We start from the raw sequence: 24,709 nt of genomic DNA on the forward strand, positions 1-24,709 counted from the left end.
TGGAAGAAATTGGATTGAAAACAGACAAGACCAAGTAACACAACTCTTGGATTAGTCCCACCAAAAGAATAAAGAAGATGGAAAGGAGAAGTGAATCAAATATTTTCCCTCTATTTTTTTTTGTTCACAATAATTAACACATGTTTCTGTTTAATTTCTTACTTTATATCTGAAAAGAGAAAATCAGAATATCCCTTTATAGTTGAAATTAAGCACTCTTTAAACATTAAGATTTTGAACTGATCCCTCAAATTAGCCAACTTTCTTTGCAATTAATATGTGGCACTATTCCTATGCAACACCTCCTTTGCCGACTCCCTCAAATATACACACATCAGTTGTTATCAACACATATGATCTTTCTCCCTATTCACACTCCATAACCCTGAACCAGCCCATTTGTGAACTATGCAAACAGCTGTCAGCTATCTGTATATGGTCCTCAGTAGGCAGGGACCTTGTCAATATGAAATGGGGACTTCACAATATCCCTTCAGCCCTTACTCCTCGCTCTAAGTCACCCTCCTGTTTCCTGTTTCTTCATTCAAGCACGAGTGGGATGCACAAGTGGGAAGCACCCGGCTGAGTCAAAAGAGGCAGCAGAAAGGATCAGGACTGGCTGGAAAGCTGCCAAAATCCAACTTCACATCAGGAGACTCCCAGATTGTTGAGGAGGAGAATATTCACTAGCAAGTTCTTGAAGTACAAAGATGCATTGGTTAATACCGTTGCGCTCCCTTTACTCCCACTATTGCCTCTTGGCCATCAGTTGATGCCCAAAGTTCTTCCTCTCGCTGCTTTCTGGGAAAGATATTTGATAGCATGTACATGCCGTAATCACCACATCAGGTCACTAGCAAGGAAAAGACCTGACAAAATTAACACAAGACCAAGACACCTGCACTGAAGTAGCTTGCAGAAATCATATGCTGTCATCTTCAGTGTAGACCAGCAAGAACATAACACTCTTAATTATATATTAAATACTCCTTTATAAAGATAAAATTCTCCCAAACTTTCAGTCTACAGAAGTTTAGGTATGTGTACAAGCATAGCATGACTGTCATGCTCTTTCAACAGCAGGATAAAACCACAACAGAAGTGCAATTTTCTGTAATTCAGCTGTTGCAAAGTAAAAGACACAGGCCTTACACAGTGTTTTTTCATCTGTAAATATGAAAAGCACTTCAAAAAGCAGCCACAATCATTATGTGATACTGTTTAAGCAGGGAAACTAAGGCACAGTGTCTTGTCATGGTCATAGCTAGAAAGAGAAGTAGAAACTCCACAGGTGTACCACAGCTCCCTTGCGCTACACCATCCTGGGGACAGTAGTGAAAGCTGGGTCACAAGAGAATGTGACAAAACAGTTGAGCACTCAAGCCACTGGTGTTTCTATCATAAAATAGGGAATCATTGAATGAGTTGTTAAGTGTAATTAATGGATAAAGTGGCTAGAGAATTTATCACTTACTAAGTGTTTTTCTGCCTGTCTCCCATTATGATTTCACTACATGTTTTCTGGCTTTTTCAAAAGGATCAGAGTTCGACTGGAATTAGGGGAAGGAGCAATGAGAGATACACACTGTTAGTCACTAATTTGTGAATTATCTGCAAATATTTAAATACAAAGGATCAAACCCTAATTTTTAACTTACCTGAGAAGACTGCTTTTATAATGATCCATATAGGTATACAGCATATCAACTAACAATGTAGCTTACATCATCTTTGAAGTTTTTTTAATTGACATAACAATCTTAAAGTAATTTAGATTAGGCCATGATCTTATGAAAATCTACTCCTTTCACATATTTAGTATACATTAAGAAAGTGAACAGGAGCTTTCCCATTGCTATCTGATTTAGTCAGATAGTATTTCCACGGTATATCCACCTCAGAATATCAAGTTCACACTTTGAAAGGACCAAATAAGAGCTTGATCCTGATGACAGTCAAATTTCTACAGCACTAAAAAAATTGATGTATGCAGATTTTTAAACACTAAACCAAAATATTTACTGCTGTTTACTGAGCTACTCAGATTTATTATCCTGAGATTGTAAGAGGATGTCATGAGATGTTAAACATTTTATGGACATAAGTAGTCAACTGCTACAAATAAAATACATATTTTGAAATGCCATCATAAAAAGGTAAAACCAAGATTTAAAAAACTCTTTATGGTCTATCACCTAGTATTAGACAAAACAAGTGGAATTAGTTTTGGCAGATTTGGGGCTAGCAGTTAAAAATAAAAAATAACAAATGTAAAAGCATGAAAACTGTATTGCCATTATGCTTAAAGATAACTGTAAATCTTTAGAGATGCCAATGATTGCTTTAGATATTACAAACAAGTGCTGCCAATCAACTCTAAAATATGCAATGCATGGTATTCTAGGTGTCATAATTCAAGGCAAACTCCACAACAACAGGAGTAATATTGTCTGCCACAAACTACTCTCTTCATTAGGCAGCAATAAGAATTGACATATCCATTTCTTTGCAGTTGTGGAACTGTTGGCAGAAACATGTTGGTTTTTTTTTTTTCTCCCCAACATAACTCTAATTTTACTGAAAACTTCCTTGAAACCAATTGTCCTGCTCATGGATCTCGAAAAGAAAGTTTTAAACATATCCTGAGGCAAAACTGAGAGGCAGTATCACTGCACAAACAACAGCAATTATATTTTCCCTAAAAATATATCTACGTATAATCATGTGTGCACACTACAGAGAAAGGGAGGAACTATGAGTTTTCTGATGACAACAGCTTTATGTAGTGGACCCTGAAGACACTCCAAAGACTTCTCTCCTCTAGTTGACTGTGATCTTGATCTCCAAAAGCTGCAGTTCACAACATTTATTAGAGTGATATTTTTGGAGTTAAGAAAGTGTTTAAACACTACATTCACATATGCTTTGGTTAAAACATCTTTTGCCTTATGAGCCTTGCAGCCACAACTCTATATAAACAAATTCTTGTCACTATTAGTTCCTTATTTCAATTACTTTAAGGATTTCATTAATTGGACTTTGGTGTTCCCTTTTCTCTTTTCTTTTCTTTTCTTTTCTTTTCTTTTCTTTTCTTTTCTTTTCTTTTCTTTTCTTTTCTTTTCTTTTCTTTTCTTTTCTTTTCTTTTCTTTTCTTTTCTTTTCTTTTCTTTTCTTTTCTTTTCTTTTCTCTCTTTTTTTTCTTTTTTTTCTTCTCTTCTCTTCTCTTCTCTTCTCTTCTCTTCTCTTCTCTTCTCTTCTCTTCTCTTCTCTTCTCTTCTCTCTTCTCTCTTCTCTCTTCTCTCTTCTCTCTTCTCTCTTCTCTCTTCTCTCTTCTCTCTTCTCTCTTCTCTCTTCTCTCTTCTCTCTCTCTCTCTCTTCTCTCTTTTCCTTCCTATACTGACTCTGCAAAGCTTTGTAATCTGACAATAACTACCAGAGAAAAACAGTGGCTGATCCTATCTTTCACTAGGCCACATTCAGCTTACTCAGTGAAGGCTTTCTAATCAAACATTAGTTAAAACCATGCATATGTTTTTTGCTGTTCTCAGGAATCCCCTGTTTGAAAATGGCAGGTAAAATACTGAACTGGGAAGTAACATCTAGACACATTATCTGATGGTTTGGCATTGGCTGACATCATATGTCACATGAATGAAATTCACCTTGCTGCAGTCCTGACACATTGTGTTGCCTGTTGATGAGGAGGAAGCAAAACCAGGCAGGCTGGTATAAAGATAAAAACAAGGAGAGGAAAAGGTAAAGCATAACTAGCTAATATCAGACAGGGTACTGTGAAAAACTCTTATAGCAGGCCTAGAAGAGGCCCATTAGGTAGACTCAACAGCTTAAATTGTCCTGGTTGCACCAAAAAAGATTTTGCTGCAGCCCGTCAGCCTGCCATGGATTTGGGGACAGAAAGGTGATGAAAGGGATAGGAGAGCTGGAGGGGACGGGTGGTGTGATTCATTTACTTGTCCCTCGCAGGATTCGCAATTTGGGGATTCTTTGGGGGTTGGGAAGGGTGTGTATGTATGTGTGTGAATTTCACCCTATATATAACTTGGAATCCTATTAGAAAACAACCCAGTGACACTGCAAATCCAGTATTTCTCAGCATGCTATTTTTGAAGCTGAAACATGCAACATATTTTGATCTCCAAAGAAGCACAATAAAGATCCCCTCTTCAAAATAAAATGAGAAGTAAAAAAAAAAAAAAAACTCAACCAATTGCACATGTAATAATTTCCAGGCCAGCTTCCTGTGATTGTATCTGATTATTTAAATTTTGGACTGTCTCTTTAATTTGAGGAGCAGGGAGAGAGGCGACAGATGGCAGACAGAATTGACTTATGTCCTCTATTCTTCTACAGAAGAAGGGGGAGTGCAGAAAGTTTGATCGAGGCAAAAGCTACAGTACATAGGGCTGGCTATAACTATCTAATAGGTCTTTTGACGGATTGGTTCAGAATATTTAGGTTTTTTTCTCCCCCAGACAGGCTTTGTAACAAACCCACAGTCCTGGAGGTTGCCATGGGTGACGAGAGAGCTGACATCCAGTCCCAACTACAAATAAGCACATGACAAATGGGCCCAGAGCCCTCCGACAGCCCTGAACCTTGGTGACCCCCTAAAAAACCCAGCCTCCCCATACCCCGTGCCCCCCTAAAAAAGCATTACGGAGTACATTTTTTAAAACTGAAAGCTTGCACTTAATTGGAAACACTGCCGTGTAACTGAAATGCTTAGGACAGCATGTACAAGTAAAAATAAATCATGCAGCATTGTTATTTAATGCGCTGTGACATCATTTCCTGAAATTAAACAGAGATGACACAGATTCAGACAGTCCCTGCTAAGGTTCAGTTCAAACAATTCACAGATGTTTTCCTCCAGCCAGCAGAAAACAATGCGAGACTTAAAGCACTCCTCTCCCTCTGCCCCTCTCCATCTTCCACTCCCTCTACTCAGCCTTTTCACTGGTACAAGGAGGTATGGCAGTTTTATAATACATGCTCCCGCAAAAATATTCTTTTTTTAATTTAATTACTCAGGCTGTTGTACTAAATAGATGGATCATTGTGTCACAAAAGCATCAATTTTTCAGAAGAAATAACAGATGTCTATGTAACAATGATTAGATTAACCACTCCCAGACAAAGCTAGCTTTTGAGGCCCACACACCCCATGACCCTGGGTTCCCTCTTCTGTAGGGGGTGGATGTAGAAATGTCAGATCTAATCTCAGATTCCATTTTTAAAACAAACAAAGCCCCACCCCCATCCCGTTTCAGCTCTTTTCTTTTTTCTTTTAAGATTGTGGTGTTTAAAAGGTATGTGAATGTTTGGTCTCTTACTAAATCTTCAGGATGCTTTCATGGCCGAGGACTAGGAGCAATCAGAGGATGAAACCTTTCAGCCTGGGATCAGAAGTGTCATTTAGAGAAAGATTTCCGGGTTTATTCTGCCCGGGCTGGTGACACGGTAGTGCAGACAGGCAGGACAGGAGGGGGATGCTGATGACATTAGGCAGGGCTCCACTACTGTCGGAGTCCAAAGCATCCCTTTGGCTTCCCCGGCTGCCTCGAGACCCTGGCAGGCGGCTCAGGGACCTTGGCAAGAAGTCAAAAACACCTGTGGCTTCGATTTTAGCCCATGGGAGAGGCTGCCAACCTTATATGAGGAATTACAAGCCAAAAGGGTTTGAGTAGTGTAATAGGGGAATTGACACAGGATGAAAAAGTAGAACTTTGGGGTTTTTTAGAATGTAATTCAGGGGTACAAGATGGAGGAATCTGGGCGTGCCCTAGCCTTTTCTTCCTTCTTCTTGTCCTCCATGTCTTAGTGTGATAGTAACACTTTCCTATTGGTCTAGGATAGGGACACACTGTCCAACATAGATCTTAGGTATTGGTAGGGGAACTGTAAACATGGTACACGTAATTTTGAGTATATAATGTGGGAGACGCCCGGGGCTTGCAACAGACTGCCATGGCTTCTGTACTAGGTGGACCTTGGCAGGTCAGAGAGAAACTATTATAGATAAGGAAAAAAATAAACAACCTTGAAAACTCGGCTTCACACATTCCAGACCTTTTCTTCGGCTGCTGGGCTAGGGAAAAAAGGACTTTCACACTGTTGGGGTCTTGCCAGACACCCCAGACACACTACCAACAGCAATAATTACAAATGTTAATGGCCACCACCAACCCTTCAGGTGAGACACCAGAACAATTCTGGGGCACAAAGAGGCACAAGTCTGTTGTCCTGAGGACTGCAAGACCACAGGTCATGGGAGTTTAGCATTCAGGCACTGATTTTTCTTTAGCACTGGGGGGTGAAGTCATTTAACCTCTCCTCACAAAAGTTTTTCCAGCTGAAAAATGAGCACAATATTATTTTGTTGGACATGCTTCCAACAGGGTGGTGTTTGTACAAAGAAGTCTGTTCTACACCAATAGGCAACTTATTACCTTGCTGAAAACAGCACACAGACTAAAAGCAGACCTGGAATAAAACTGTAGCTTGGGCTCCTCTGGCTCTCTGACCCTGTGGTGCCCTGAGGTGGAAATGGCAGCCACACAAACACATGTGCAGGTAGTTTTACAGGAGAATCAGAGGACATTGTCCATCTCCTGTGTGTACCCTCGGAGGGTATAGCAGGTTACAGTGCTTCCAACACACACGCTAAAATTCACTAGAATGACTGCACATTCCTGTGTTATCTGGAGGCTCCCAGCCTTCTTCTTGCCATTTTAACTGGACAGAGGTCTGTTGTATTTTCAGGTTTGTATTTTTAAGGTAGAGCAAAAACAACAATGTGAAGAACGCTTCTCCCAGATCACATCTCTGAGTAAAGCTGTTCTTCTACAGTTTCATGTGAAAGTAAGCTGTTCAGAGTGGAGTGCAATAGCCAACTATGTTTGTAACCTTTCTTTAAGGTATTATTACTAAAATAAAATATGGAAGGAGATATTTATGAAGGTGGGTTGGATTCAACTTCCTCGAACACTTGCTCCAAGATTGGCTTTGGTTGATGACATTCATCTCTAGAATCAAATCTAATGAATAAATAAAATAGCTGCCCTGTAGAAAAGGCTTGGTAAGCCATTCATCAAAAAATGATAGATACACATTTTATTCTCAGATACACCCACAGAAATACATGGGAAAAAAAAATCTGTTTCAGTAAGACTATTCATATTATCCAATCTGGACACCTGAATATGACAAGTTAAGAAAATTAATTCAGGTAAGTACAAAAGCTGTGACTGGTTCATTTTACCACCTTCCAGGAGAACTTACTCTAGCCTGACAATGAAACAGATTAAACCAAGATATATTCTACAATAGACTGTGTAAAGAGCAAGATCTTCAGCCAGATTGTGGAAATCAGGCTAAAATGACATTGTTCAAAGTTAGAAGACAGAACGTCAGCTAGCAAAAAAAAGCAGAAAACCAGCTCAACTCCTCTGGCTTTAGGGGAGACATCCCAAATACCATCAGATGGGAATTAGGCATTTTCATTAAGAAAGCTTTAGTTTACAAGGTACCATTGCTAAATCTGATACCATTAGTTATGATACACATCTTCTTAAAGACTTTCACAAAAAAAAACAACCAAAATCGAATTTTAACAAAGGGCATCACTCCAGGTAAGTGTCAAAGCATAAATGAGACTCTGTTCTACCAGCTCGGTAAAAAAAGGTGAGAAAATGTTGAATGTAGCAAAAATGTAGTCTTTGGCACACTGCTACAGAAATGGATGAACTACCAGAGGTACAAGCCCATAGAGTGGTATAATTACTTCCTTTATAACTTTCCTCTCTTCTGATTATGTATGTGTATTTTAAAGGTCCTCCATCCTTCAAAAGGGCATGGGAGGAAGGGGACTGGCTCTATAGTTGCTGGTAAGAAATCCTAATTTCAGCACTGGTGTAAGCTGGAGGTATCTATACATTTGAGCACTTCCTGTTTTCACTTCGTGATCAAATATGTTCTTTGCAGGGCAAATAGGGGAGCACTTGAGGGAGGAAAGCAGTGATGTCTGAGAGGCTAATTGAGTGTACTAAGAACTCCTTAGCAGAGAGGAAAAGGAGTCTTCCAAAGCTATGAATAAACTCTCAGCTTGGGTCAGATTTCTTGCTGTTTCTTTTCTTTAACCACCTTTGAACTCAACTAAAAACAGTCTTAATGTCAGGTTTACCTTTCTGATGTTGTAATCTTTATGTACTATTGAAAAGATTATACTACCAGACTAGGATTTCCTCTACTTTCTTAAACACTGGATATTATCCAGAAAAAGCATACACATTTCCAACCAATTCATCCTCAGATCTTTTATCTTCCGGTAGTGTTGTAATTCCAAATGTAAGACAGAGCTCAGTAAGTGAACAAGAACATGACAGAAGCTCCTACTCTTTGCATTCGATTTCCAACAATAAAAACATGCATGTGTATACTACTTCAAATATAATTAAAGTTACTACAAAATGGAAGCTGTGATAGGGGTTAGAAATTGTTTTGAAAGACACAGCCTGTCAGACACATTCATTCTACATCAGAGTTCAAGTGCCTGTCTCTTCAAAAAAGCCACTTAGGCCATTCAATTTTTAAAACTGGCTGCCTTAGGAGTTTGCAAACTGATTGAATAAAGGAAAAAATAGCATTTTATTTAAAATCATAAGTAAATACAATTAGTCAGATTTGAGTTACTCTCTTGGAATTTGACAGTCTAAAGGACTTCTACATTTAATCCATGCCAGAAGACATGGACTGCCACTGCCTCTCCTTCCAGGGAAATCAGAGGTTAATGATTTTTGTCATATTGAGACTAACAGCTAACAATTGCTACAGTTGGCCTTTAGTATTTTATTTGTCCTTTTGAGGTATTCAGAATAGGTGACAATGGCTTGCAGTTGAGAACATATGTAGAGAGACCCCTGTGGCTTATGGAAAAGTTGCTCCATGCTGGTTGGGTGTTTGAAAAAAAAAAATACAACCAGAGCTCTTTTATGTTCCTCTCCTTAATGAATGCATGAATGTCAAAATGTACCAATGGCCCATTCAGAGGGCAAAGCCTAAGCAGCTCCTTCTTTAAGAACACATCCTGAGACATAAAATACATTTGCTTAACAAATTAAAATAATGAGATAATTCAATTAGTTTCTTAAAAAAAAAAATGGACAGAGAGAGAGAGAAAGAAAAAAGGGTACATCAGGGGATTATTGTAATACAAGAACAGGTCATACAGCACAAAAGAGGCACAAACCAATTTGAAATAAGGTTAGAGTAGTAATGAAGGAATGTACATTGAATCACAGACTGTCATTGTAAAGATATTTACTTGAAACAATAAAATTGTACATCACAGATTCCCCCGTTCTGGCTCAGCCAGAGTAACATTTTGAATGGACAAGCTAATTTGAGAAAAAGTGTGAGATCTTTAAAAGAAAGGAGTTTTCTTCCTTCCCTGCATGTGTTTATGGCAAGAATCTTTCTGAATTTACATTGCACTGGTCGGGGTCTCCATTATCAGTTTGCAGGTCTGAGAATTACAGCGCAGTAAATCTTTCAACACCTGCAAACTCATTAAAGCCTGGATGGTAAAAGGTTTGGGGCTTTTTTTGTGTTCATTTAATCTAATTTTTGTGAGGCCATCCTCAACAGTGATGGCAAATTTCCTTAATTCATACAGGATGGAGAGGGTCAGGAGAGAGAGGATAGAAACAAGGAGAAGGGATTTCAAAAAGCCAGAAGGACTTTCCTCAAGAGAAGCAAGAGGCAGTTGACTGTTTAAAAGCAAGTGTCAAATGCTTTCAAGGAGCACATAAGAAAGAAAGGCAGGAAGGAAAAAAAAGAGATATCACAAATTTCATGGGAGGAAATGGAGTTAACGTGGAGATATCTACAAACCAAACTTGTTTATTTGTGGCCCTGCTTTTTGCTGTCTGCCTGTACTACTCGTCTAAAGATACCCTACAGCTAAATGAGAAACCCTCCACTCGCACTCACTCGACTTCCAAATTAAAAACATTTTACAGGTTAGTAAATCTCCAGCTGAGGTGATGTAGCAAAGAACAGCTGTGAAGTAATTTTGATAATGATGAGAATAATAAGCACATGGCAAGGTTCAGGGCTTTGCTGTTGCAGCTTCAGTGCTCCTGAATAGATAAAAGTGATTAAATACTCCTGATTATCCCTGACCAATATGTAATGGATTTACAGCCCTTTCAATTAGTCAGTATTTGCTTAGGACTCATTATTTTGTCTTTGGTTAAGTAATCAGCCCAGAGACTCATGTTCTGTCTAATTCCTCTGAGCCAAGTGGGTACAGGGCACCTGACCTTTGAAATGGCCATAGCTGAGAGGCAGGAATAACCACTACTCCAGCAGAGACACTGGCTATTCCAGCTAATCCTGACCCCACAGGCCAGATCAATGCACCTTAGTTTGCTACTAATGTCCTTACATCAAAATGATGGTTTAGAAATGTGAATCTATCACTCCCCCCTTTAGCTGTGCTGCTGGCAGAGCAGTTCGATAGTCTCTATCATAAATAAATTGGGTCCCGGAATCATTACAGTGTAACCAACAACAGGAAATTTATAAAACCATGGAAATTCATAAAACTTTGGTAGAAGAAGAGGCAGTTAATAACAGTTAGCATTTCAAGCCTTATCAAATAAGAAACAATTTCAAAGTGCGAGAAAGAAGAAAATTGATAATTTTACCAGTTTCCATCATTTCCCACATGAAGTAAACTAGGTTTACTAGGTTTTCTGTGGAACTGTGTTTTGATGTCTAAGTGAAGCTATAATTGTCAACTACAACACAAAACCAACACAAAACCAATAGCAATCAGACAAATAAAAGCCCAAGGAAAGCACTGCTATTTCACATATTGAATCTCTCTCCCCCCAAATGTGAATATGGCCAGGTTTTAATATTTATGGACTTGAAGAGAAGCAAAAAAAGGCACTTATTCTCTTTGTTACACAACTGAAAAATTAGGGAATCTGTAAGTCTTCTTTATTTCCTCACAAAAAGGTAACTATGATAAGGTTGCAAGCTGCTGCTTTGACTTCTCTAACATCCACAGGGTATGTCAGCACATGCACACAGACCAGGGCTCTCTCTTTCACCACATACATACAAAGTTTCTGTAAACAGAGGCCAGCAACAAAGAATCCAGAAGGCAGAGCTTTATATGTATTAAAGTAAGAATCCCCCTTTTGCTGTCCGTAGGAAGATTTTGAATAGTTTAAAGCCAAAAATGGTTACTTCGTATATAGGTGGTATTCCATGTTAAGGCGCTGTACTCTCTCTTTCTTTCTATAGGATGTGTGTATATATGTGTATATATATAGAGAGAGAGAAAGAGAGAGAGAGCGAGTTGATAGATAAATAGATAGATTGATTGATTGATTGATTGATTTCTTTGAGATTTGTCATGATTCCAAGACCTAAGAAAAAAAAAATCTAATAAAAAAAATGCAACAAAGCCTGAGACCTAATAACGGTCAAAAAATTATGGGGATAATTGATTTCTATTAATGATGAATAAACCTCATTAGGTACATGAATAGAAATTTATTTTGGTTTTGGTCACCACTTACTGTGAGATGCTGGAAAAGCCACGCTCTCATGATATTTGTTGCTACTTTGGGGAAAATGCCTCTTTTCTTCTGACGCTTTTTGTCCTTGTCTGGGTCATCATCATCTCCTGTACCAGGTGAGGCTACACTGTTGTCTAAACCATCACCTACAACAAAGAGAAAAACAGGAAGGAAGAGATGTTTAATGAACCAAATACAGAAGCCAAAAAATATCATTAATTGCCAAGACACTACCACAGTTTGGGGGGTTTTTATTTGTTAGATCAGGCACATACTGTTTCTCATTATATAAGAATGCCGATGCAAATATGTAAAAATTAGAAAACCGTGTCTCTCCAAATACTAATTTTATGTTTCACACATGCATATATCATTAATTCAATTATAATTGTGTGCTTGACATAGTGCAGTAGCTCTTTTTCAATTATGGGATTCAATGTGGGAAAACCTGCCACAAGAAAACCCATTTACTGTAAATGCATCCCTACAACCATTCTGAATATGTACGTATAAGTAATCAAGTTAAATGTTCTGTAGTCTATATATTCGAGGCCCTCTGCAGAGGTGGCAGTAACCATGTCACCGTTCAGTGCACATAACACACTGTCAGATGAGCCCCTCCCCGTAACCATCACCTCCCAGCACACATACACACACACTCACAAACACGTACACCTAGTGTGACCCTGCATATAGCATTTGCATGACATGAAAACTTCTACATCTCTGCATCAGTGATTATTATCATTAAAAAAAAAAAGATGTACATCAAGGTAGAGCTCTCACTTAATCAGAACTTTCCATCAACATCCTTCTCTTCTGTGCTTTTCCCTGGCATTAATTGTGCATTAGCAAAAATCATTTACTTTTAACAGTCATAGTTATTTTTTCTTGCCCTCCAGCAAAAATGCCTTGAAAGCCTGCCTGGAGGGCATCTAAATTATGTATCTGAAAAACTCTTCTGGCAAGGCATTGCAGGACCCCTACTTTCTTAAAATTCATACGAGCACGTCTTCCTGTTTTTGGGAAGGCATCAATCAAGAGCAGCAATATATGCCATATTCCTACATTAATATTTGAACTAATAACTTTAAAAAAAGGAAAGAAACAAGATCCGACTTGTGGCATAATCAAATGCAAAATAAATGAAGAATACTGGGACAGCACTGAGACTTTATAGATTGCTGTGTTTTCCTTACACATCATTAGCCCGGAGCCACACGAAAGAGGAAAACAGAGAAGTGGAGAGTTTATGCTCCCTGCTGGTGTTTAAGAAGCCGAGGTCCTGGAAGGACATCTGGGAATTGTGCTGAGACGGTGGTTTTTGTAATTTAAGAATAGACATTCATTAGCAGTAAATGCCATAAATCCCATGCTAAGTAAAAACCTTGTCCAAGAAAGCCTAAAACAATAAACTCTGTGCTCAATGTAGCCTGAGCTAGACGCTCCATAGCTTCCTGAGGAATGCTATAGATTCATGAGCTAATTCCTATAGCCTTGTCTAGATCTGTAGTGCTACTAAACGAAATACATTGCTGCTACATACAGTCCATTTGCTTCAAAACCTGCATTTCAGCTCCATCTTCCCTCCCATGCCAGATCACCCTTCTTGTACTGCATCCCCTCTGAAAAACCGACCCTTTTGGACTGGAGAAACAGAAAAAGCCACAGCAAAGAGCTGGCAGATTAATTTTATTGACATTTCCATTTTCACTGCAATGTGATACCCTCCATCACATGGAAGAGATGACCCTCACTATTTACAGACTGACAGGCCACTTCATTACAACCACCCTGCCCCAAGGCAGAGCAGCTCCTTTCCATCTGCCCAAACACCAGAGCAAGACCCTGAAGTGTTTCTCGTCCTTTTTTTTTTTTTTTTTCTTCTATTAATGATAAAGGAGAGTCAAATCACAGTAAACTAGTTGAAGAGATTATGGAAGCTCTGAACACTGCAACCAACTGTTTGCTTTTGCAATATATTAGTTATTTAGAAAGCACTCCTTTCTGCTGCTTTCTTCCTCCCCATGTATTCCACCCTACCCCTCTCTCACAGACACGTGTGCGCGCGCACACACACACAAGCACACACACTTTCCTCTATGCCAAGGAACTGCTGCAAGGCAAATTCTCACAAACACTAATGGCTTCTGACTGCTCCTTGGCAACCCCAGCATTTTAACCTGGGTGGATATGCTCTCCAAAATACAGACACTGGAGCTATCTCATCAGCTGTTCATGTGACACAGATGGAGAGTGGCTATTAGGAGCCAGGCAATGGGCCTTGGGGATCTGAGGTGCTGTACTGTAGCCTCAGGCAATTTTGAAAAGCAGTACCCGGAGATGGGGGGAAAAAATCTCTACTGAAAGTGCAAGTTTGAAGTCAGTCAGTCTGTTTGTCTATCTGTCGTGTGGATAAAGATATCTTTGTCTCTTTATGTAAAAGTAATGTGTGTATGCACAGGATGTGTGGAGCTGTAAAACTTCTGCTCTGCACCATCCTTTCAAACCACAGAAACACCAGTTCACTCTCTCTATGGACAAATTCCTGTCTGTCTGCATATACTCTCCTATTTGTGAGCATCCTCAGCAGGAGTCTCCCACATGCTATATCAGTGTTTGGACTTTTTGATGAGGTTATTAATACCCTGGTTTAAAAAACCTAATAGCAGCCCAAGGAAGAAAAGTTCAACTAAAGCTTTCATTGCCTTCCCATCCTAATCAGCAGCTGAAATCATAATCATGAAATCAGTGCTTCCCTAATCTGTTCCACAACCTCACGAAAGGAAATTAAAATATTGTAACTCCAAATGCTATCAGAAGAAAAATACAGCAAGATTTGTTTCTCCTGGTGTACGACAGGCCTGTTAATCTATATTGTAATAGGACTACAGTCACTCATTTTAGTGGATGCAGCTTCTATGAGAAGAAATCATAGAAAAAGCCCATAACTGTCTTTTCCAAGATGGAATTCTTTACTTCTGGTCCTAGAATTCTTTACCCAAATAAATGTCAGTTACTTTAAATGAAGAAAAATAAAATATCAAAAGCGAAATAAAATGAACAGATATGAAAATCACTTTATAACAGACTGGATTAACTATATTTTTCACTTCTGTATGGAGGAATCAAAATTTAAATAATTTAAATCATCATTACAAGAGATTCTGCTTATATGAACTATTCATATCCTGGTCTAAATTGTAATTTGTAAGAAGAGTAGAGTCAAATCCTAAGTTCTATGGAAATGGCAATTATACAAGCATAGTTATCCCAATTTTCTAGAGAAGAAATTAAGGTTTGGATTTTGGTCCACTGTCTCTCTCTTTCACACAGAACTAAAAAAATTAAGGGTGATTTTTTCTCCTGCTTTCCATACTGTTAACTCGTTTATTCTTGTGCAAAGAGTACGCATAATTGCAAAACCCCATCGGTGTTGCAGGACAGTGGAGAATTCTTAAGTGGCACTCTCTTTGTGAAGGTGTCAATGACTAGGCACAATTCGAGCCAGTAGAGAATTAGGCATTTTACCCAGCTTGTTTAAGATTATAGCAATATTATGTAATAGTCTCAATAACCCCCATAAAAGATGGAAAGAGTTTACAAGAAACCTTGCAAAGGGACCCACCTGGGGTTCCTTAAAGACCTTCTCTTCTAGGGGAAGAGTTTTTTGAGGACACTGAAGATACAAGTCTTCTTTACACAGTGGGAAGCTGGGCTTCCACACTGGCTCTGTGTTCAGGCACTCTTAGTATGTGCTGAGGGTTTCTTTCCACAAGCTGAATCCCTTTGCATTGAAAGCAAAGGAGATTACCTCTTTAAAAAATATCAAATAAGCAGTCATAGCAGGGTTTCCATTGCACCATAATTCCAGCTTGCTGCAAGCTGATTTCCTTGGACAGATATGCTTACAAAGCCCAGTGTTGACATAGCCAAGGACTCTTTGGAAAACAGAGACCAGTCCTACGTGAAGCCTGTCTAACCTTATTGTATCAATGAATATTTCTTTGTTAGTCTCCCACACTATCAGTATTATCTCAACCCTAGTCTTTGTGTTCTTCACAGTGTAAAAACCCAGCAACAGATGAAGCAAGTCTAGAAGTTGCCCATCTTGTCTTTTGACCACTTGTGAACAGGATGAATAACAATTTCCCAATCTATCAAAATGATAACTAAAAAGGATGACCCAGTCAGGCCAAAGCACAGAAGCCTGGTAACAGTCCAGATTCTAATTCTAGAAATAGTTTCTGTTACCATCATAGCAAGTAGAGCAGATAAAAAAGTGATTTCTGGAAAAGTACATTTCAGAACCCAGTGTTTGAGTTTCTTCACCATCAGAGGTCCCCTACAGCTTTAAGGTTTGTCACACTAAAGGAAAAGAGAGAACAGCAGGAGGATCTAAACTCGGGGGAAGACAAGACACTTCGCCATTTTTCTAAAAATAGTGGATGTGATATGAAAAGCAAGTCAAAGGATTTTGTAAAGGAAAGCTGCAGTGCACTATGCTGATCTTAAGTAAACTACTCTAATATTCCAGACTAATATTTTGATGGAGTGGAATATGTAGATATGTAGCTATAAATGCAAAACAAAGAGGAAAATCTGCATGCAGCCTATATTCTCAGCTTGCAATTTTTTTTTTTGTACTTATAATGTGTCCATCTAGACACATAAATATTGTAAACCATTATTAATAAGGACATTCAGCTTAGTAATAAAATCCGTATCACCACCAGAGAAAAATCTTAAAAATCTGGTTAATTATCACTGCCAAAAAGCTGGAGAGAAGTGTCTGAAGATGTTTTTGAAGATAAGATAGTCTGTACTTAAGGGAAGACTAATAGAGAGGGAAGGTCAGCTCCAGAATCAAAGACCCTTCAGGAGAATCCTTATCTTCATTCCATCCTGTTAAAATTATCAGGCTTTTAGCCTTACAGCTCCAGTAGATCCCAGATCTTTGAATGAAGTCCTGGCTATGGATTGTTTTTTTTTTCTTTCTCTTCCTCTTAATGATCCCTGTTCCAGGAAGCTGACTTAAGTGTCCTCACACCACAGGAGCCATACTTGTCTCCTTCATTTCTTGCCCAGGGAAACTAAGTTAAGATAGGTTATGACTGGCAAGTATGGGACTTTGAAAATCACAAACAGTTCAGGTGGGCAACCCAGCTTAGAGCTGTGCCATCATTGGCAGTGCTCTGCCAGTACCTGTGCTGGTTTTGCTAAATTACTTTACTCCAGGAGGAAAGGAGCCATCAGAAGCTGTTCAGGGGCCTTACAGGCATACTGAGCCTGTGCTGACCTGCATGGTCGCTTCTTCCTGGAGTGGAGTGTCCTCAAGTGAGCTGCTGTAATCAGACCACTGCATTCTCTGCCCTGGTGTCTCTGACACACCACACATATATTTCATGGTTCCCTGTTGTATGACACTGGTGCACTAGAGAGCAGGAGAAAACTTCAGACACATACCACTACCATCTCTCTTCCTACAGAAGATGTTGTCCTGTTGCCCTTCTAGAAGCAGTAAGGAGCCAAAGATCTGGCCTTCTCTCTTGCTGATCTTTTGCTTTCCAGAATAAAACCTAGCAATTCCACTGGGCTGATAATGTAAAGATGACATGTATGAATTTCACACATGTATTAATTAATAATTATTGCAAATTCAAATAGGAAGAAAACTTAAGATGCTATCAGACCCCACATACAAAGCTATTCTACGTAATCTAAATTACAACTTAGCATAGTTTGTCATTCAGGAGCAAGTCCCTATTACCATCTGGCAATATGTGTTAAAGGCTTAAGGACTTGCATGGTATCTTGTATATAAAGTGTATTTACAAGAGACAGAATGAAAACTGTTTCTTTTCTGTTTCTGGGTAGGCACCTCTCTAGAGTCACTAACATATCTTATTTGCAAAAAGGAATTCACAAATGTTTTATTATTTATTCAAAGTAGGAATGACATTTCAGCTCTTATTGTAGCCATGCATGCTATAAAATCAGTGATCTAAGTATTTCAAAATTATTTTCAGAACCGTTAAGTTTCACATTTCCCCTTTCATTATTTTTCTGTCCAAAAATAAGAAGACTGGCTTTTTTGTGTCCTTAATTGTCTGTGTTTAGATTTCATGTTTATTTGTAAAATGAATTGAGAAATCTTAGAAATTCTGTCAAATGTCAAAAATGTATTTTTGTAGCTTATATTAGAAAAAATTAATAAACCACAATTTAAATGTTAAGCTCTTTTATACAGCCAGGAGGTTCATGGTTCGTTCATTGCAATCCAACATTTTTTCACATCAGGTGAAAAAAGTGTTCCAATGCAGACAAGGGAAACAACAGTAAAGCAACCTGCTAATTACTGATCTCTCTTACGTTCCTGCTGTGCTAAACTGTCCAGACATGTTGAAGCGAAATTTTTCTGCGATTTTCAAGTGACTAGTTCATGGCCCACTGCCGTGGAGTGCAGGAGAAGGGATGAAATGCTTTAGTTTACATGCAACATTTACTAACTGTGTGGGTTTTCCGACATTAAAGAGGGGACAGTGACCCATGCCACCTTTTTCACACTCAAAAGAGCACTGAAAAAACAGTCTTCATAGGCTTACCTCAGGCTTCCCTGGCCCTTAACACCCTCCCCCCAGGGTAGGAGCAGAAAGAGAAAAAAGAAGGGATTTTATGCTCCTTTCTCTTCAACTTTTCAGGCGGTATAAGCAGCATTTAGCAAATTCAGCCTCCAAATGGCTCCAAATGCTCTGAGCTGCAGGGGCTCATCCTTTGTTAGCCTCCCTCTATTTACACAGGATTTACGCAGGCTCTCCACTGAAGAGACCACATGTTTCTGACAGAAAGCACTTCCATTCACACTGCATCAGGCAACAGGATTGTAACCACTGCAGCTTCACGCTGACCTGAGATTAGGGATTTCAGCAACATTGAGATGGTAACAATCTGCTAACTAACGAAAATTATCCATGGAGAACTCTGCTGCATACTCCAGTTAAAACTACCGTGGCCAGATAGATTGGGTTAGTTTAAGGGGCAATTAAGAACTAGCTACTGTCAAGAATATGCATGTCCATCTACAAATAACATAAACACAGAGAAAAATATCAGTAGGGGGGGAAAAAATTAAAAAAAAAATTAGACTGCAGCTTGGATTAAAACAATTTCACCCACTGGTTGAAGACATAAAGTGTAAAAACAGACAGATGGACACATATGTAAATGTGGCTGCATTTGTTTCTTTGGAACTGGCAAGTTAGTAATAACAGTATAGTTTAATAATTTATTTTCCATGGTATTTTCACACTGGTTAACTGGGCAGTGGCAACACTTATGCAGAACTTCGGGAGCAGAATAATTCCTTCTATCTAATTGCTTCTGGGGCAAACAAACTGAATTAAGCAACCTCTCTTTTGCCTCTTCCTACAAGAACTCAGTACTGGAACCTGATATCAGTCTGAGGATTTTTAAAATTTGATAATTTTTAAAAAATCAATTTGGCCAGTCAGGATTTCTGCACTGAGATTTTTTCCCCCCAGATTTAGTATTGTATCAGGCTTTTTCAAAACCGACTACACATACACAAACACAACAAACGTTGCTGGTTGGTGCTTGTGAATTTTTTGCTCAATAGCTTTCCATGGGGCAAAAGAAAATTGGATGGGAGCACAGGGCCAGAAAGGACCACACAGATCTAGTTTTTGATGAGTTTTATTTTGACATTTTAATTTGGCAAATTATTTTGCTTCTGCAGAGAAGGACAAAATAATTCACTTCCATAATAGTAACTCCTACATGTATCTGATAACCACTTAAGAAGTACTGGGTATATTCTGAACTTCTCCATAGTATATCATAATAAAGCTCTTCTGGGCACTCAATGATTCATTTTTAGTGATCTCTCAAATGCCCTTACCCACAGTTAACACTCAGATTTTATTAAGGAAGAAAGCAGGGACAAATGTCCACTTAAGTCCCAGCTCTCAAATTCAACTCTGCTTGCGCTGCAGTACCTAAAGCTAAAGCTTTTTTAATGTTCTATTCACCTCCCCTGTGTGGCATTTCTGCTAACACAGAGTTCACAATCTTTCAGCCCCAAACACAGAAGGCTGCTATCTTCAAGACATCCGAGGAATGTGCCAGATACTATCATCTCCCCTGCAATACAAAGAACCAGAAAGAGGCAGAGACCAAAAGGAGACCGTGCTGATCAGGTTACTAAAGTCCAGAAAGTCTTTCCCAGAATGCTAAATGTTAATCTTTGAACCAGAAAATGTTATAATTAAGATCCTTGTAGTTGGAGGAAATGCTAGCTGTAGAAGTCAAAGGTACAGCCATTTGAAGTTGTACTTTTTTGCACGTTTATCCTGATCTCGCACCTCTCGTGCTGGCACAACTCCCATCAAGCACTTTGTTCTATTCAAGCAAAATTATCATTAATGTCAGTGGCAGTTTTGCCTGAGTAAGAAGTCTAAGACCAGATCCATGTCTTGGTCACAGAGAATTGCAAGCACTGCACAATTCCAGAGGAGATACACTCATTAAAACATGTGGATTATGCTGATTTATGATGCTCTTCTATTTAAAAGTGAAACTCACATTGTACCACCAGGAAAATGTTCAATAGACTTTTTTCTACATGGTTTTAACTTCAATTCCCACCCTCCCCACCTCAGTACAATCTGGTAAGTGTACTCCCAGTTTTTGGTATCTAGGCTGAAGGAAAGCATTATTAAGATAGGTTTAAATATTCTATATGCTTTGGTAATTACTTTACAGTCTGAATGCAAATAGCTGTTATTCTGTTTAAATTTTTCATCCTATTAAACCCTGTCACACAAAGTGTCCTTGTGCTGCAGTTTTAGTGACATTCTTTTTAAATCTTTTTAAAATATATTTTTAGAGAAGTATTTTTGGCATTCTCATAATAATTCTGTTAAGAATACCAGCTGCAGACTGGCTACAGCTGAGGCAACAATAACAAGTCATTAAAGAAATCAGGAGACAAAAAAAATATTTTTCTTTTGCTGAAAGCACATCTCCTTTAAGAGACTATTTTCCTTTTTTAGTTCTGGGATAATGTTTTTCATTTTCTCAATCAAGTGCATAAAAGTAAGTATACATTAAAGAGCTATATTTTGTTCTAAGTAGCTTTTTTTATTTGTTATGCTGTCACTTTTGTCATTAGAATAATATCAAATGTGGGCAAAATAGCTAAGTTCAATTAAAATTCTACCTGTAGTTGAAGTAAATAAGTTCAGTTGTTCTTCATCAATATTTAACCTTTACTATTTTGCAGTTGTTTATATATAGCAGAATGTGAGAACTTAAAAGTAGATGATGACTAACATCCTGCACCATTCTTCTTCATTAAATCATTAATGTAGTTCCTTTAAGAGTAAAGATGACTGGTTTTTTTTAAAGGAAAATAGCAGTCATAGCATCTCGATTTTCCTTAGAGCTGTTAAAAGTAGTTATAAACCGTGAGATATTTTAATATCTTGCAGTTCTCCTTAGAGCCTATGCACTTTATCATAACTGCTTCTTCAGGAGACAGCCCCTAAAATGATGCCCACTACTACAGCAAGATCCATGTACTGTCCACATGAGAAACCTCTTTTTTCAGGGCTATTTAGTTATTAAGAAAGCACTAGCTGAAATATTACATATGGGTACACATGGATAAGATTTTTTCATCATGAAAAAAAAAGGACTAGAAATTAACAGACAGTTATTCCTGAGAGATACTAAGTTAAATGCTTCAATTACTGAAAAGGACACTTGTTAGGCCACAAGTCCAAAATGCACATTTGTCTATTTTAAGATGTATTAAAAAAAAGTGGAGGATGGATAAATGCTTAAAAAAAAAAAAAAAGAAAGATGTTTTTGTAGAAAAGTGTCAAAATGAACCATAAAAACTTTTTCTGGTGATAAAATGTACACAAATGTGTGTTTTACATAAAACAAATGAAAGTACTGTCTTGATATGCATTCACAAATTCTTGAATAGCATAAGAAGAGATGCTTGCTGTGAATGCATAGTTCATAAAAAAATTTAAAAGTACAAAACAACTCCAAACTTGGCAAGTCTTACATACCATAAGAGCTCCAACACCTATGCACAGTAGGGTGGATTAACCCGCTGGGTGCTGCAGACATATATATGCACCTCCTCCTAAAGTGTTCATTTGGCTGGCAGTCTGGAAAATGCCAGAATGTGAAGGGTTACGTGGGAACACTGACAGTCTGCTCCTGTAGGTTTAACTTAAGGCCCGTACTTTAAATACAGGGTGTTATGTATTTGGAAACACAACTAATACTCTTTATAAATGATATGCTACTTGGCGCTCAAAATGAAGGACTCAGTCAAGTCTTGCTCCCACTAGTGAATCATTCTCCAGATGACAACTGCATGCTTTGGACCTGCCTGCATTTAGTTTTGGGGGTACCGTTTTTCAGAAGTCTTTTCCTCCAAGAAGCCCCGTAAACGTAAACTGTAAAACATCTACAACTTATGTGCTGTACATGTTGGATGCTTAAAAAGTGGTTACTGGAAAGGCTTGAAATGTTTCTGTTCTTTAAAGTTCAGTAGACGGACAAAAAGAGCAAGCATAATGGAGCTAAAGCTCTTAGTTAGTCCCTGACAGATATCTTTATGATATCAGAAAGGCAGACAAGCAATTTTTTTTTTTTCATGGTATAATTTTACTGGGTTATTTTCAGTATAATATGATTAAAAAACAAGCAAAAAAGAAAGAATGGCTATGGTCACCTCTCTCTGCAGCCGAACTGTTCTGTAAGATGCTTTGGGCCGTTTTAAGTGATTGAAAGTATTGACATACACATAATTCCATAGAAACAGGGGAAAAAGCTTTTGACAAAAGTTTCAATGAAGTGGATTTAGAAAATAATGAAGCATAGGAATAGCAAAACCACAGGGTACTAAGTTGTTGTAACTCTATTTTTTTGAAAGTTCACAGCACAAAACTCAAGAGCACCGACACCCACTCTGACACCTGATGCATTGCCTTTTTGCTCCTAACCGGTAATTTCATTTCAGATCTTTCACTGTTGCAGAAAATATTACAAAACACAAATATGAAGTGCCTACAAAGTCTTCCTAGAACAGATTTGTGTCCTCGAGCTCTTTTTAGGGAAGAGCCTCACAAGTTGGGCTCCAGAGAGCTTACATCACTCCACTCCCTACTTCAATGGAGTTAGCGCTGCCTACATGTACAGACCCCATATGAAAAGCCTGACAAGTTATGAGACTTCCCTTCCTTCAGGTTCAGATGGGTAAAATGGAGTTTCCCTCTGGACCTAGGTTCACCTAGCCAGTCAGTGAGCTGACCTGTCTGCCATAAGATCAAATATAAGTCCCACCAATAAAGTAGCAGTCCAGGCTAAATATGCTGATGCAACAAATTTCCAGATCTTGATCACACTAGGCAGGGGAGTCATTCTTCTCAGTGATAAAGTCCCTGAATGCACTCTTGAGGAGATAAAAAATTAAGAACTGGCTGACTTTGCACCATTTGAGTGAGTTATTCACCACTGACCCAGAACAACAGAATTGTCATGTTCTGACACCAGCTAGGAATGACTGTAGACATGGTCATCTCTGACTCCTTACTGCAAGTCTGTAAGGAGGAAACGGGAATAATTTCTGAGCTGGTTAGTGGCATCAGTCCAGAAAGTACAGTGTTTAAATACATTATGCATTAGAAGAAACTTCACACAGTCTCTCCATCTCTCTCTCCTTCTCCCCCTCCTCCTAAAAACCTGGTGAAATGATGCCAATGAGAGGGCTTGGTACTAAAAAAAAAAAAAAATCCAAAAAACCAACCAAAAAAATCCAAACCAAAACAAGAAAACTCAAAAAACAAAACAAAATCCCACCAAATAGGATCTCAGAATTAAGATTTACCTCAAAGACATTAACCCCCCCTCCCTTGCAGTTTTATAGTTAAGATATTTTTACCTGTGTTTTACTATGTCGGGTTTTAAAACTTTACAGAGATTTATACTGCACATAAGAATTGAGATAGCTAATAGCATTATCTAACACAAGATATTCTATTCCCTTTTTCTGTTATTGGCTCAGAAACTTACCTTCAGTAAATTTTAAGGAAAATATTTTTTTTAACTGCTCAAATAAGCAAGGCACACAGCTTTCAATGAAAACTGCTTTGAAAGTAATACTTAATATTGGTGGTGGCTCTTACATAAGCACATATTATATATTACTACTTTTAAATACAAATATGCCACCACACTCCTATGCTCATTTGAGCATTACATTTTTTTCAAGTCTGAGCATGGCTATTGTTTTTTGCTAATTCTTCATTTCTGAATGTGTATCATAAAGGGAACATCCTGAAGTACTCTGTTAGAAGGCAGGTTCTTGGACATAATACTTGTGATCAAAATAGATGTCCAAGGACATCTTATTTCTTTTCTCCTTCAGTTAAATTGCAGGATTTCCATTTTTGTTACTAGAAGCAAAAGCAACTCTTAGCACTGTAACTTCAGTAAAGAGATCAGACAGTTTTTTGTATTTGTGACTGACCAAAATCCTGAAGTATGAACAGTATTATTATCCTGTCTCTATCTTCCTGCAGCATATGTGAGAATTTGTTCTGAGAAACCAGGGGAAAATCAAGGTTTGTCATTTCCTCTTTCTACGCCTGATGAACTCAATGCCAAAACACTTTCTGCACCTCACTTCCCCTGCCTCACGCACTGTGTTTCTGGTTTCTGGGGATTACACACACGGAGCAAACCAGCTTTCCCAGGAAGAAGTGCTCAGAGGGACAAAGATCTGCCTGTGCTGCTGGTCTCTCTGCAGTCAGGACACTTACATGAGCACCAGCCCTCACATTTGGATGGAGAGTGCTCAGAGAATAAGAAAGAATTATTACATAGAGTACAGGTCTGGGGCCATTTTTCTGAAATGAACACCAGCATTTACATTTCAGTTATGAAGCACTAACAAAACCCCCTTTTCAACCTTGTTTATTTTTTGCAAAACAGATTCACCTGGACAATGGTAAGAAAAGTTATATCAAGGAGATGAGACAGCTATCCCTCTT

General features: G+C 38.4%; 1 protein-coding gene across 5 annotated transcripts in view; it reads right to left on the reverse strand.

The window, feature by feature from the left end:
* The window catches only part of MEIS2 (Meis homeobox 2), a 175,931-nt gene that overhangs the window by 111,027 nt on the left and 40,195 nt on the right, over positions 1 to 24,709 (reverse strand). For all 5 annotated transcript variants that reach the window (XM_053979644.1, XM_053979643.1, XM_053979642.1 and 2 more), the window contains exon 8: positions 11,616 to 11,761. In XM_053979644.1, coding sequence (XP_053835619.1) covers positions 11,616 to 11,761 — 146 coding nt within the window. The remainder of the gene's footprint in view (positions 1 to 11,615; positions 11,762 to 24,709) is intronic.

This window comes from Vidua macroura, chromosome 6, assembly GCF_024509145.1.
Source record: "Vidua macroura isolate BioBank_ID:100142 chromosome 6, ASM2450914v1, whole genome shotgun sequence".
In the NCBI taxonomy this organism is placed as follows: Eukaryota; Metazoa; Chordata; class Aves; order Passeriformes; family Viduidae; genus Vidua; species Vidua macroura.